Source organism: Oratosquilla oratoria, chromosome 26, assembly GCF_046742065.1.
Source record: "Oratosquilla oratoria isolate Oo_2021 chromosome 26, ASM4674206v1, whole genome shotgun sequence".
NCBI classification, from domain to species: domain Eukaryota; kingdom Metazoa; phylum Arthropoda; class Malacostraca; order Stomatopoda; family Squillidae; genus Oratosquilla; species Oratosquilla oratoria.
The window spans coordinates 1,608,642-1,624,074 of record NC_134802.1 but is presented as its reverse complement, the minus strand read 5'-3'; the positions used below and the strand labels follow the sequence as shown (position 1 = coordinate 1,624,074).

Sequence of the window (15,433 nt, the reverse complement as noted above, 5' to 3'; positions counted from 1 at the left end):
ACAGTGGAACCCCGATTCGTCCGCCTCTCTATTCGTACAACTCGTTATTCATACAACTTGCTCAAGTAAAATTCAACTAGTCATTTGTACGCTTGCCCCGCGATTCGGACAGCGTCACCTTGTTAATGGCCGCGCCACGCGGTCGCTTCAGCTCAGTCTCGTGCTAACTTCCGTACGCTACGCATCATCCACACAAGCTTAAGAATAATAGACAAAGCCTGGGGGGAAGTTTCTTTCAGGACACTGAACTCTGCCAGGAAGAATCTGTGGCAAGACTGTGGCAGCCAGAGACTTTGAAGGCTTTGACACAAAGCCTGTAGTGGTGGATGATATTGTGTCCCTGGGGAAGTCCATGGGTTTGGATGTAAACAGTGATGATGTGGAGGAGTTGGTCGAAGGCCACAGAAATGAGCTGACAACTGAAGAACTCCAAGAACTGCACAGGGAGCAGCAAGAAGTGGTTGAAGAACTTTTTTCTGAGGCGGAAAGTAGTAAGGGAAGTATTTCCACTGTAGAAATTAAAGAACTGTTATCACTCAGAGAAAACACAGAGAGTGGTGGAAAAATGGCATCTTAACACTGCTGTGGTCAACAGGAGCATCAATTTGTTCAATGACAATGTTATTGACCATTTTAGAAAAATTCTGAAAAATCGTCAAAGGCAGACAACATTGGACAGGTTTTTAAAGAAAGAATCCCAAGATTCATCTAGTGCAAAAAGACAGAAAAAAAGAAAGAACACTAGAAAGAGAGAAAACACCTGATGGGATGTTAGCTGATTTATATGGAAGGTGACTCCCCTTCCAAACAGTAACACCAACATCCCTCCTCCTCCTCTCCACCTTCCACTTATGCCATCAGCTAACCTCAGTGCAGGTAAAGTGCAGTTACTTTTTTTTCATGTACAGTCCTGTATATTTATTGTTTTTCATATTTCTATGTATTTTATGCTTAAAATATTACAAAGGTTTAAATAAGCAATCATCTGTGGGCCTGAAATGGATTAATCCAATTTACATTATATCTTATGGGAACAAATTATTCACCATTCGTACAAATCGCCATTCGAACAGCCTCCTGGAACGGGTTGTGTATGAATAGCAAGGTTCTACTGTATTCAGTTTTCGGATCCATTAGTTCCTCTATCAATTCTGCAATCACCCAATTTCTTAGGACATTTTTATACCTAGATTCTCTTTCCAATTCTAAACCTCTACCTAGTATTTCACTTTCTTATATAAACCCTGAAAATACACAGAGTAGATATCAGGGTATCAATCATACAAGATTTCTTAGGTATAACCCCCAATGGTGATTCCACTCTGCTTATATCCAATCTTCTTTTTGTTGGTTCACTTTTCATCTTTCTCCTTCATCATTCTCCATTTTGTGTAATTAACAATAATGTTGAATTTACTCTATTTTATCATTTCAGTCACACAATAAACACAGCTCTTTCCCAAATGTAAATACAAGCTAAGTGTTTCCTTTGAATTTATCAAAAAAGTGCTGTACATCAGAGCTCATTTCTAGCCATCCATTCCCACCTGTGGTTTGTGCTCAAGTGATGGTTTTGATGCATCCTATTATCACTCTCAGTGAACAAGTTTGATTGTATTTTCTGTGGTTATAAACATTCTGGGTGAAACAGAACGAGTGTAACTGCTGTAACTTAATTTTTTATAATGTATGTATTATGATGCATCATCATACATCATGCAGCCTAATGTGCATCCAAGTATTTGATTTGTATTGAAGTCAAAGGCATAAATCCACTCCCACCCATTTCATCCCCACATACTCCACTCCCATTCACCACCCCTCCCTCCCTCTTTTCTTGACTCCTGGATGACAGGTCATCCCTGCACCTCGTCCACTACCCTGGGTCAGAAGCAATGCACCAAGACACAGCATCTCTCTACCTTCCAGGAAAGTTATCATGGTAAAGGACCTCATGATGGGGTTGGTGCTCTACTGAAATGGAATGTCTACCAATGGGTTTTGCAAGGTCATTGCACAGTAAAGTCAGCTAGGGACTTTTATGAGGAGGCTAAGAAAGCAACAGACAAGACAGAATTACTTTGTGTGTCAACAGATGATATAAGAATGCAGCATTCAGTGTATAAAGATATCTGGCAAAACTGTCAGGCAGCAAAATCCATTCAGCAGTGCAGGTCAGTTAAAGTTCTTGGCCATTACAAAATTGAACTGTATCATTTGTCCTCTGATCCAGTACCATATAAGCAATGTCATCTTGAGGGTTGTGGCTATGATATTGACCCAATCTGATTCAAATAGCATTGAATCAGATGTAGAAAGCATCCCGTCTCATAATGAAATGTCAGTCATTCATTACACAGCCAGAGTCTACCAGTGAAGTTGAACCTGCTCCCAAAACAGGACTAAGTAACTATGTACTGGTTCATTATACAACCAAGAAGACATCTAAACATTATGTTGCAGTCATTAAGTCTGAGTCAGAAGAGGGGATGTTCAATGTAAATTACCTGAGAATGAAGGGCACCAACAGATTTGGTAATGCTCAGTTCAATTTCCCTGACATCCCAGATAAAGATGAGATATCAGAGGATATGATTGAACAATACTTACCAGCTCCCGAAGTGTTGAGGATGGTACACGCATTCAAAGGTGTAATTTCCCCTCTTCTGTAAATTAGTTGTTCAGATATGTGTGTATATAATGTGTATTACTATACAGTTAAATATAGTAGCAGCAAATTATGTAATATTTTGTTAACATAGAAATCGCACAAGTAACGTGTCTCACTTTTCTGGTAACGTGTGTGAAGGCTACATTTCCATTAGTAGCACAATAATTATTAAGTATAACCAAATTAGCTGGCTATAGTAGGTTGCTTATCTATTCATCCATTACTGATATGAAGCACTCCTTAACTGAACCAGTGAAATCAGAGAGTTTATGAAATTATGCATGCAAAGTCGGAGATGAGATAGCATCACAGTAACATTCCTCACACAACTCTTGAAATTATATAATCTGAATTACTACATATAAACAAACTGATTGTGTCATGAGCAAGACTGAAGTATTGGTAATATAGCCTGCAATAACCATTGATATATCTTGTAAACTTTTGGTAATATAACTCAAGAGTAGTTCAATAACTTGTCTCCAAATATAACATTCCTCATGATGGAATTACCCTAATGTTGAGACTAACAGGGAGCTTAATGATCTAAAAAAGGAATTAAACATGGTCAGATGTGAAAATGAAAGAATGAAAAATGAAAATGAAAAACAAAAATGAGGCTTTGAAAAAAGTGAAAGAACAAGTACAAGCAGTGACTGAGAAAGTTGGAGAAACAGAGACAGATCTCCAATAAAAAATCAATGGAAAGTGGAAAAAAAAAATCTAAAGAAATAGTACAGCAGCAAATGGAAATAAGTACTAAAGAAATGGTAATTAAAATAATTAAGGAAAAAGAGAATTGGTCAGAGACACAGTGGATAAAAAAGTGCATTGTAGTTTTATAGTAAAGAAAAACCCAATGTATCTCGAAGAAAAGAAATTGCAAAAGAAATTTTTTGTGTGGTACCTTTCCAAGCTAACTTTTTTTACTTCCTTTGTACCAATTTTATATTGCCCTGATATTCTATTTTTACTTTTTCCAAATTCAATTATACTATATTTCTTCATGCTGAAGTTCACCTCACACTTGACTCCATTCCCAGACTTTATCTAGGTCTTTCTCTAGTGATTCACAGACTTCCTCTATAATTGCTTTCTATAGTAGTTTTGTATCATCTGCAAAGAAGTTCATATAACATTCCACACCTTCATCCATGTCATTTATATTTATGGCAAACATTATCGGAGGCAATATAGAACCTTGTGGGACTCCACTTATCATTTTTTCCGAGATCGATAATTTGTCTTTAAATATCGTCCTCATTTTTCTCCCGTTCAGGAAAGCTTTTATCTATTTTAATAACTCTCCTTGTACACCAACTATTGTTCCAATTTTTCTTAGTAGTTTTTTGTACGGTACATCATCAAATGCTTTTTGTAAATCTAAGAAAACACAATCAGCCCATCCATTCCTTTCTTGCATTATTTCCATTAGCCTCAAGTATTTACCTAGTTGTATTTCATGGGAAGGGGAGCTACGCTTGTGGTGTCCCACCTTCATATCTCATAGTGTCTAGTTTGCTCTTAGACTTATGAATGGTTTCTACACACGCTATTTTTTTTTGTCCAGTTTGTTCCAAGTGTCCACCACTCTATGTGGGAAACCTGTTTTTCTTCAGATCTCTTCTATAACTATGTTTTTTTAATTTCTTTCCATGTCCTCTTGTGTTTCTCTTGTCTCAGTTTAACAAGTCCTCTCTCTATTGAGTATTTCTGTGCCCTTCATGATTCTGTAGATGGTCAGTAGGTCACCTCTCTCTCTTCTTTGCTCCAGAGTCATTAACTCCAGTTTAGCCAGTCTCTCCACATATGACAAGTTTGCAAGTGCTGGGGCCATTTTGTGGCTGCTCTCTGGATTCTTTCTATTTTCTTTATATTCTTCTTGGTACTGGGTGACCACAATATCACTGCATATTCTAGTCTAGGCCTTATCAGTGTGACTAATATCTTTTTAACAACTTCCTTCATCCAAATATGTAAATGCCACTTTTATTGATCTTAGCAAGTTATAGCAGGGGTTCCCAAACTTTTCAGCTCATCGACCCCCTAGTAAAGTTTAAGATTTTCTATAGACCCCCAAACTATTAATTCACTAATTACGTCAGTTTATTATTATTATTGGTGGTGTTATTGTTATTAATGATAGTAATATTATCATTATTATTATAGTTGTTATTATGATTATTATTATGATTATTATTATTATGATATTATTGCTATTATTATAATTTTAGTTATCAATAGTGTTATTATCATCATTATGATTATCATTTTTGTTGTTGATATTATTGTTTTAATTCTTTACTGTAGTTCTTGTTTGGTCTCATAAATCACTTATGGTAATTCTAAAGTACCATAGTCACAGTTTTCGTGTTTGTGGATTCTACTTATTCTATTCGTTTATTTTTATTTACTTATTTATTTCTTATTTTGATCCATTATAAAAGGGCCAAATGGCAACATTCATCAAGACAACAGCGTTCCAATAATGATACACTTTCACATATACATAAACATAAGTTTTTTTTAAATAAATATCTATAATTTATCAATAACTTAAGAGTGATATTATATACTCTTTATTATATTACTATAAGTAATATTCATACATACATACATATACCAAGGCTTTTTCCCCCTTACAAGGGAGGTAGCCAAAAAGGAAAAGGCATAAAATCATTCCCACCCATTCCATCCCTGAATACACTCCACACCCCTCCATCCTCCCTCTCATCTTAGCACCTCCTGGATGACGGGTCATCCCTGCACCTTGTCCACTGCCATGGGTCACAAGCAGTGTCACAAGACACAGCACATCCACAGCAAGGCCGTTTCATTAAATCGGCGACCCCCCATGCATAAAAGGAGATGGGGAGAAATCCCTTCAGGCTGCATCAAATTTTGCTCACACATACCACCTCACCCCCCATCCCCCTGCCCATTCCACCTCATGCATCACAACATCATCCATATACAATCATTCTCCATTCACCCGTCTTCTGTCCTCTCCCGTCCTTCCTCAACAGACATTCCTCTCTTCCCCAATGCCCCCTTCACCCCATCCATCCAGCTCATCCTAGGACGTCCCCTCATGTTCACTCCCCCCCACATCTGCCTTCCATACCTCTTTTACTAGTCTCTCTTCACTCATTCTTTCCATGAGTCCAAACCATCCTAATACTCTCTCATCAACCCTATCTCCCAGCTCCCTTTCCACCCCCGTTCTTCTCCTCACCTCCTCATTTCTCACTCTATCTAACCTAGTAACCCCCATCATACTTCTCAGACACCTCATCTCAAACACATTCAAACTCCTTCTCTCTTCCTCTCTTATGTTCCATGTTTCTGCCCCATACAGTGCTGTTGGCACAATCACTCCTTCATACAGTCTCCTCTTAGCATCCATTCCCAAATGTCTATTCCTCATTACACTCTTCAATCCACCAAGGCATTTACTCGCTTCTCTCAATCTACATTCTACCTCCACCTTCACTCCACCTTTTCCTGCCACATTTGCACCCAAGTATCTAAAACTATCCACTTCCTCCAGTCGCTCTCCCCTAATGCTCACTTCCAGTCTACTGCCACTTTCACCCCTTGTACATCTTATCACCTTACTTTTACCCACATTTATCTTTAGCTTTCTTCTATCACATACTCTCCCAAACTCTGTCACCAACTTCCTCAATCCCTCCTCCTATCCTGCCACAACTGCAGTGTCGTCCGCAAACAGCAGCTGGCTCACCTCCCACTTTTCTCCATTTTCTTTAACCATCTCCAATCCCTGACTCACTACCCTTGCATTTACCTCTCGCACTACTCCATCCATGTATAAGTTGAACACACAGGGCGACATAATGCATCATTAACGAAGTCCCACCTTTACCTCGAACCACTCACTCTCTTCATTTCTAATCCAGACACAAGCTCTACTACTCTCATAAAAACTCTTGACAGCTCCGAGAAGCTTTCCTCCTATCCCATTATCTGCATAACCTCCCACAGTGCCTTTCTGTCTACCCTATCTTAAGCCTTTTCCAGATCCATAAAAGCCCAAAAAACAGCCTTCCCCTTTCCAATAGCTTTCTCACATATTTATCTTACCACAAAGATCTGATCTACACAACCTCTACCTGTCCTAAATCCACACAGTTCCTCACCAATTACTCCCTCTGTTCCTCTCCTAATCCTCTCAATCAAGATCCTCCCATAAGCCTTCCCAACTACACTTAACAAGCTAATCCCTCTGAAACTACTACATTCACACTTGTCCCCTTTTCCCTTGTAAAGTGGAACTATACAGGCACTCCTCCAGTTCTCCGGCACTCTATCCTCTCTCCAGCAAACATTAAATAACCTCACCAGCCAGTCCACCATCACTGTACCTCCTTTTTTTTAGACATTCTGCATGGCATCCATCCAGACCAGGTGCCTTACCTGCTTTCATCATCTTAACAACTCCCTTCACTTCATCCTTCCTTATTTCTCCTCCATTTTCCTCACTCATCACTCTCATTTTCTTAGCATTTCCCACTGCAACTATCTTTCCCTCCCTATCCTCCTTCACATTTAGCAACTCCCAAAAATATTCTGCCCATCTTCCCCTTACTGCCTTCTCTTCCATTATCATCTCTCCATCTGCACCTTTTACCTTTTCTTCTCTACTTGATTCGCCTCCTCTTCCTCTCTTAATTTCTTTCCAAATGTATTTGCTATCATCAACTCTCTTTCTAGACATATTTCCACCATCAACTCTCCACTACGATTCTTTCCTGGAACTCCACATTTCCCAACCACTCCATCAATTGGACCATTTCCTACCCTAGCATTAAGGTCTCCCAGTACTATTACATTTACATTTCTCCCTAAATCCTCTATGCACTCATTTAAATCTATCCAAAAGGCCTCCCTTTCTTCTACACTCTTCTCACTGCCAGGCCCATATGCACTTACAAAGACCCACATCTCCTTTCCCAGTTTCACCTTCATCCACATTATCCTTGAGGAAACCTCCTTCCACTCCACTACACGTTTACCTATCTCTTCACTTACTAGAATAGCCACCCCTTCCCTCTCTCGCCCTCTCTTCACTCCTGATAACCTCCCACTTACACTCCCAAACTTACACTCACCCTTCCCTTTCAACTTAGTTTATTATTCAAGCCAATAATATTACATAAGCTCGTCATCTTGATGTTCATTCACGATGTGGTTGTGTGTATGTGAGATTCTCCCTACATGCACAGAATGAGGAGAATTTTCAACTCAGAGTAAACTGACAAGATTTTCTTTAAGTTTAGATATTGGTTGGTTGATTATTCTCACTCTTTCAGTATGGGAAGAGAACAGGATCATTTCATGCTAACCATTTAATTTAAAAAATTACCTTTTGACCCCATAGTAACTTACTGACCCCTTTCGACCCCCTAGCAATCTACTGACCCCCTTTTGACCCCTTGGAAGGTTTCATCGACCCCCTAGCAATCTACTGACCCGCTTTTGACCCCTTGGAGGGTCTTATTGAACCCTGGGGGTCGATATCGACCACTTTGGGAACCCTTGAGTTATAGGATTCTCCGACAATTTTGTGTATCTGTTTGTCATAGGACAGGTCGTTTGAGATAATTACACCCAAATCTTTTTTGGATCCCACTTTCTTCATCTCCTTAGTTCCAATATTATATTGTCTTTATATTCTATTTTTACTGTTTCCAAACTCCATTATGCTACACTTCTTCATGTTGAAGTCCACTTCCCATTTCTGACTCCAGTTCCATACCTTATTCAGGTCTTCCTGTAGTGATATACAATCCGTTTCAGTTTTTACTTTCCTTAACAATTTAGCATCGTCTGCAAAGAAACTCATGTAACATTGCACATCACCATCCATGTCATTCACATAAATAGCAAACATTATTGGAGCCAGTACAGATCCTTGCAGAACTCCACTGATCACACCTCTTTCCAATCTGAATATTTTTCTCTGAGTACTACTCTCATCTTTCTACCAATCAGGAAGGCCTCCAACCATTTTTGTAGGTTCGCTTGTACCCCTCCTATATGTTCCAGTTTGTTTTTTTAAATAATTTTTTGTGTTTTACCTTGTCAAAAGCTTTTTTTAAGTCCGGGAAGGCACAATCAGCCCATCCATTCCTTTCTTGCACCATGTCTATTAGTCTTGAGTAAAAACATATTAAGTTTGTGGTGCATGATCTTCCTTGTCTGAACCCAAATTGTCTTGGGTTTATTATATTTTCTTCCAGGTGTTTTACCCATCTATTCTTGATAATTTTCTCACAAATTTTGGCTATAGTGCTTGTTAGTGAGACCGGTCTATAGTTAGTTGGTTCTTCCTTGTTTCCTCCTTTATATATTGGTACAATGTTAGCATTTTTCCAGTCTTTTGGTATTTTTCCTTCTTTAAGTGAGCAACTTATTATGTTATGTATTTTGTCCATTAGTTCTTCTTTGCATTCTTTTAGAATCCAATTTGCAATTCCATCCAGGCCATGCAATTTCCTGACATCAAGGTTTGATAAATGTTCCATTATTTCTTTTTGTGTTATTATTATCTCGCTCATGGGGGGAGATCGCACTTCATTTCCTTTGTCCAAATATTGTGCCTTCTCGCTAATGAAAACAGACTTGAGGTGATATTCCATGACTTTGGCCTTTTCTAAATCTTCTGTGCATTCTATATTTTCTTGGCGTAATTTCACCATTTCCTGTTTATTTTCAATTTTACCGTTTGCGTATCGATAGAATAGCTTGGGTTGCTCTTTGTATTTATCTATAATGTCTTTTTCATAGTTTCTTTTTTCCTCTCTTTGCACTTTTACATACTCAAGTCTATAGCTTATATATACTTACCATTTTCCAGGTTTTTTATCTTTTCTCCATCTTTTCCAAGCTCTGTTCCTTCAATCTTTTGCCTCACTGCATCTTCTGTTGAACCAGCATTTAATGTACTCTCTCTAGCTTCTGTCTTGGTACGTGCCTATTCACCCCTTCATTGTAATTTTCCATCAAGATATCCCATTTCTCTTCCATTTTTGTCTCTTCCATGTAAATTTTTTCCCAATTTGCATTCTGAAGGAATTGCTTTAGTTTTCCAAAGTCCGTTTTGCTGTATATCATTCTTCCTTTCCTATGCTTTTAATTTTTCTCCATGTATATTTTTTCCTTTACTTCAGTCTCATATGCTCATTCGCTTCCCAAGCGTCCATTTCTGGGGACACATAAGTCACCACAAACTTTCTACTTTTCATGTCCTTGTCTTCGACTTTTATCATGATCATTTCTACATTACCTTTCCCTTCCACAATTTTTGTCACATTCAAGTTTTTCTTGGCCAAGCACATGATTCCTCCTCCCTGTTTCTTGTCTGTTTTTAATCCAGTATTTGTATAGTCCTTGTCCAACATTGATGGGTGGTATTGCACCCCTTAGTTTAGTCTCCACAATTCCCATTATGTTTGGTTTTTCTTCTAACAGGTAACCATTAAGTTCATTCAGTCCTGAAATGAATCTGTCGATGTTAGTATAGGCCACTTTAATTTCTTTTTTTCTGTCTTTGGTTCTCCCATTCTGGTGCACCATTTTCTCAGTCTCATGTCGATTACTCTCCAATAGAATTCCTTGCTTTCAGTCTCTGCTCTCTTCACATTTTTTTCCTTAGCTTCATCTTTTAGTGTCTTCTCTTTTTCTAATTCCTCAAGTGAAGAAGCCTCTTGGTATAAAGATAGAAAGTCAAAAGTTCCACTGTTTTAAAGAGATATTTCTTTTTAGAGATTATTACAGATTATCTAAATTGTCTTTTACTTTAATCTTAAGATTTTTTTTACTTAATAGTCATCATCTTAAACATAAGTTCAACTGTTATCAGCACTCACATATTCTCACTATAGTTCACTTGTTTCAGCTTGAACTACATATTTTTTTCATCTAAAGATGAAAATCTAGACCTGAGATTCCATTGTAATGCTAGTTCTTCTATTTTCTACAAGCCAATCTATCTTTCCCTATCACAATCTAAAGTTAAGTACCTACCTTTCCCTATCACATTCCATGTCCTCTAAGCGTTGTGTAAGAGCCAGTTTCTGCTGTATGGCCATTCGTAACAGAGAGTTAAGAGTTTTCTTCTCTTCCTCTGCAGCAACCAGCTGCCTCTGCACCTCATCCAATTGTGTTACATACTCCTCACATCGGGCAGCAAACATAGCACGCAGACCTGTATAACAAAAATCATTATAATTGCAAATTGACATCTTTTCTGTTAGCTTGCATTTTGTTTTCCTTGCAACAATGACAATTTTGTAAATCCATACTTTATGAACATACAAAACAAAAATAATGAACATAGAAAAAAAAAAAAATAGACATCTTTACTAATGGAACAAGTTGGATGAAAATATAATCCAGGCCAACAATATGAATGATTTTATGGCAAAATTTCAAACTTGCTAATTGGGAGAAGAGATGGGACCCCATTAATCCAATTTCAACTCCATATACTATTAGGTAAATACAACTTTTTTATCAATTCACCAACAAATATACCATGATCAAAAGCTAAGTTTAGCCAACTTTTCATATTTCTTGTTTCCAAATTTCAGTCATAAGGCTGGAGAGAGAAAAAACAAACAAACTCAAGAGTATTAACATTGCTCACTAAATCAGTGGTTTTGTTATTTCATTGTGAGTTTGATTGCTTTCCTAGTGTGTGCCCTACTATTGCAATAGTATTGTTTAGATCAATGAGCTCAACCCATTTCCTCATGTATCCCATGTACTTTTTTTTTTTTTTAACCTCCTGGAGATCACTTCAACACTGAATACAATCATCAGGCACCAACAACTACAAGTTTTGAGTTTGCAACATCACTTATGAAACTGTGGCATATGATTGGTCCAAGGACCCCAGAGTGACAAATACTGATTTATATAATGCCCACATAATCTCTTACCTTATCATTTTTGGTACACCAGTGCTATTCAAGCTGTCCTAGCACCATGAGAAGCAGTAAGAATTAAACCAAAACTTATCCTACTTGTGATTAAGGTTAATAATGTTTGGATATGATTAAGTTGGGTGCCTTTGCTACTATTGAAGATCATTCAATCTACTACCCCAGATCTCTGCAAGAAACTCATGACTGTTAACCAGCAACAGCCTAAGTCTATTAGTCTAAGTTACTCATAGAAAAATATTTTGTTTCCTTTATAGGGATACAATCAGGAAATGTAAGATTGTCTTCTATGTGATCTGGGATATTTTATTTCTGTAGCCAGGCCTATTCTGAGTTGATACCATTTTCATGTTAGATGGTGACCTGACCATAATTATGCTAGTGCATTTTTTTCTTCTCTTGTAAAGTTTTTCTGTGGGCCTAGTATCTAGATGGGTTTGTTGAAATAGTGTGTTTTATGATCATTTTATAGTGCTAGGTTATCTGAGTGTGAATGTATTCTGCTAGATATGTGTGTGGTGAAGGTGGATCTTTGTTGTCGACATTTGAGAAATATACTGTTGGTGTACCCTTTTTGTTGTGTTCAATTGGTTGTGCTTGTGTGATTTAATAAGATGAGTGAGCAGGGTCGAGGTTACTTGCATAGAACTGTGTATAATTTTCATGTGATGTCCTGTGGTGAGTATTTTGGTTTCTCTATCCAGATTTCATCGGGTGGTTTAGATGCATGATATTATTACTCTTGATGCACTGAGAACCTTTTGTATTTTGTATTGTTTAATGGGTGTTTATGTTTTCCTGACTGTTGAGAACTATGCTGTGGGAGCAACATCTAGTGTGGTTCTCTACAATGTTGCTGATTAATTCTTTTCTGCTGTCCAAAAACCATGCTTGTAACTGATTTTGGTATGGTTATTTTCTTGCAAATTTCTACACCCAGATCTTTCATGCATGGACTGAAGGTCACTACTGTGTACCAAAGGTCTTAAATTTTTCTCACAATGATAAGATTTTGCCATTCAATTTTACTTCATCTGAGGAATTTGCTGCATGTTGTTTTGCAATATAATATGCTCAGTAGCATACACACGATGCTTCAAAGACTATATGGGGTGGCCCTACAAACCAGAGCTACACATTTTGTCCGTGTTAGAGGACATATCTACTCATAGAGAAATGATGCTACTTCATTGTACTGCCACTCTCTCCATTATGCTGTCCCCCTCTCTTAACCACTTCACTCTGGGGCACATTGCACGTCTGGCAGCATTAGCTGCCCAACGTGCGATGTTGCGTCATAATAATCGCATTATAGAAAATAAAGTCAGTGCTCAATCGTTCGTTCTTTCGCCCGTGAATTTTGATAACCATAGAAAATATGATGAAGCCAGTTTAGAGAGAATGGAGGTTACATAGGTACGACTACAATAAATATAATCAAGACGCCGACGTCGGCATCATCGCATACCCATTTGCTCCTCATGACGCCTACGTAGGCGTCACCGTATGGAAGTGGTTAATACTGTCTTGTACTTAGGGGCATGCCAATTAATCAGCATGGGCAAGAATCAGCACTTTTTTGGTGAATCAGCATTGGCATCAGTGAATATCGGCATTTTATTTTTTTTTAGAAAGGGATTCGGCATTGGCATTGGCAATATTTTGCTGATGCCAATGCCAATGCCAATTCAGTAATTCACCTTTTATTCATTGTTCTGGTGGTTGAACAGGGCCATGCAGCATATTGTGTGCTATATGAGATACCACTACTAAATAATCATTGCTATATTTTATTTTCACATAGCATCAAAACCATAGGGAATGAGGTGGCTAGGAATATGCTATGGTAATGATAAGCCTACACTGTCATCTAGTTTAAAAAATATTATGCAGTGGTGATAAAATCTGCAGACATTAGGACATACAACCAGAGAAAATTTTAAAATAGCGGCAGAAGTCGAAGTAAATGTTTGAGCTAATTATATTAATTTTTAATTTTATTTTTGTATTTCTTATGTAAAATTAAACTATATATATACAGTGAGTCCTCCTTATACAGTGATACTTTATCCAGTAAATTCACAGTTATGGTATTAGGTAATTACTAACCTCAATTCTATCTACGGTAAGAAAAATTCACAGATATGGTATCCGCTAGATATTTTGAAGAGGAAAGAGCAGGGAGAAGGTACGTCTGCCATATCCTATTATTATACTGTATGTTATAATGGGTTTGGTATACGGTAATTTCAATTTGCAGTAAGGTTTTCAGGAACGCATATGTACCATATAACGAGGACTTGCTGTATATATATACAGTCTCTGAACTTGAACAATTTGGTTTTCAAACAAAAAATTCGAGCTGGAAATAACTGTTTTCAAACAAAATTTCAGTTCTCGAACTATGCTGACACGTGGGCGCTGAGGAAACGTAAACAGTTCTCTGTTGGCCGCTGAGCAGAATAGTTGTCCTGTACTTTTGTTATCAGTTTTCTTGCATTCAGCATTTATTTTTCCTACACTAGCCCTCAGTCATGGTTCCAAAGAAAGCAACAAGTGATACTGGTAAAGGAAAAAGAAATGTGAGAAAAATAATCAATGTGAAGAAAGAAATTATCGCATACATATATATACCAAGGCTTTTTCCCCCTTACACGGGGGGGTAGCCAAAAAGAAGGCATAGAAATCACTCCCACCCATTTCATTTCCCATATATTCCACTCCCCTCCACCCTTCTTCCTATCTTGGCACCTCCTGGATGACGGGTCATCCCTGGATCCTGTCCACTGCCCTGGGTCAGAAGCAGTGTCGCAAGACACAGCACATCCACAGCAAGGCCACTTCATAAATTCGGTTACCCCACCTCTCCGTCCCCCCATGCAGAAAAGGAGAAGACGGGGAGAAATCCCTTCGGGCTGCATCAAAAAAATATTCATACATACTTCCTCACCCCCCATCCCCCAACCACTCCCCCTCATGCATCACAGCCTCATCTATACACAACCCTTCTCCATTCACCCCTATCTTCTGTCCTCTCCCGTCCTTCCTCCACAGACATTCCTCTCTTTTGTAAAGCTCCTTTCACCCCATCCATCCATCTCATCCTAGGACGCCCCCTCATATTCACTCCTTCCACACTTCTTTTACTAATCTTTCTTCACTCATTCTTTCCATGTGTCCAAACCATCCTAATACTCTTTCATCAACCCTATCTCCCAACTCCCTTTCCACCCCTGTTCTCCTCCTCACCTCCTCATTTCTCACTCTATCTAGCCTAGTAACCCCCATCATACTTCTCAGACATTTCATCTCAAACACATTCAAACTCCTTCTCTCTTCCTCTCTCATGTTCCATGTTTCTGCCCCGTACATTGCTGTTGGCACAATCACTCCTTCATATAACCTCCTCTTAGCATCCATTCCCAGATGTCTATTTCTCATTACACTTTTTAATCCACCAAGGCATTTACTCGCTTCTCTCAATCTACATTCTACCTCCACCCCCACTCCTCCTTTTCCTGCAACATTCGCACCCAAGTATCTGAAACCATCCACTTCCTCCAGTTTCTCACCCTTAATGCTCACTTCCAGCCTACTGTCACTCTCTCCCCTTGTACATCTCATCACCTTATTTTAGCCCACATTTGTCTTCAGCTTCCTTCTTTCACACACCTTCTCAAACTCTGTCACTAACTTTCTCAATACCTCCTCTGATCCTGCTACAAGCACAGTGTCATCAGCAAACAACAACTGGCTCACCTCCCACTTTTCTCAATTTTCTTTAATCATCTCC

At 38.4% G+C, this 15,433-nt stretch overlaps 1 protein-coding gene across 1 annotated transcript in view; it reads right to left on the bottom strand.

Annotated features, from left to right (window-relative positions):
* BicD (Microtubule-associated protein Bicaudal D) overlaps positions 1–15,433 on the bottom strand; it is a 327,397-nt gene that overhangs the window by 18,973 nt on the left and 292,991 nt on the right. The window contains exon 14 of the mRNA XM_076209252.1: positions 10,721–10,901. Coding sequence (XP_076065367.1) covers positions 10,721–10,901 — 181 coding nt within the window. The remainder of the gene's footprint in view (positions 1–10,720; positions 10,902–15,433) is intronic.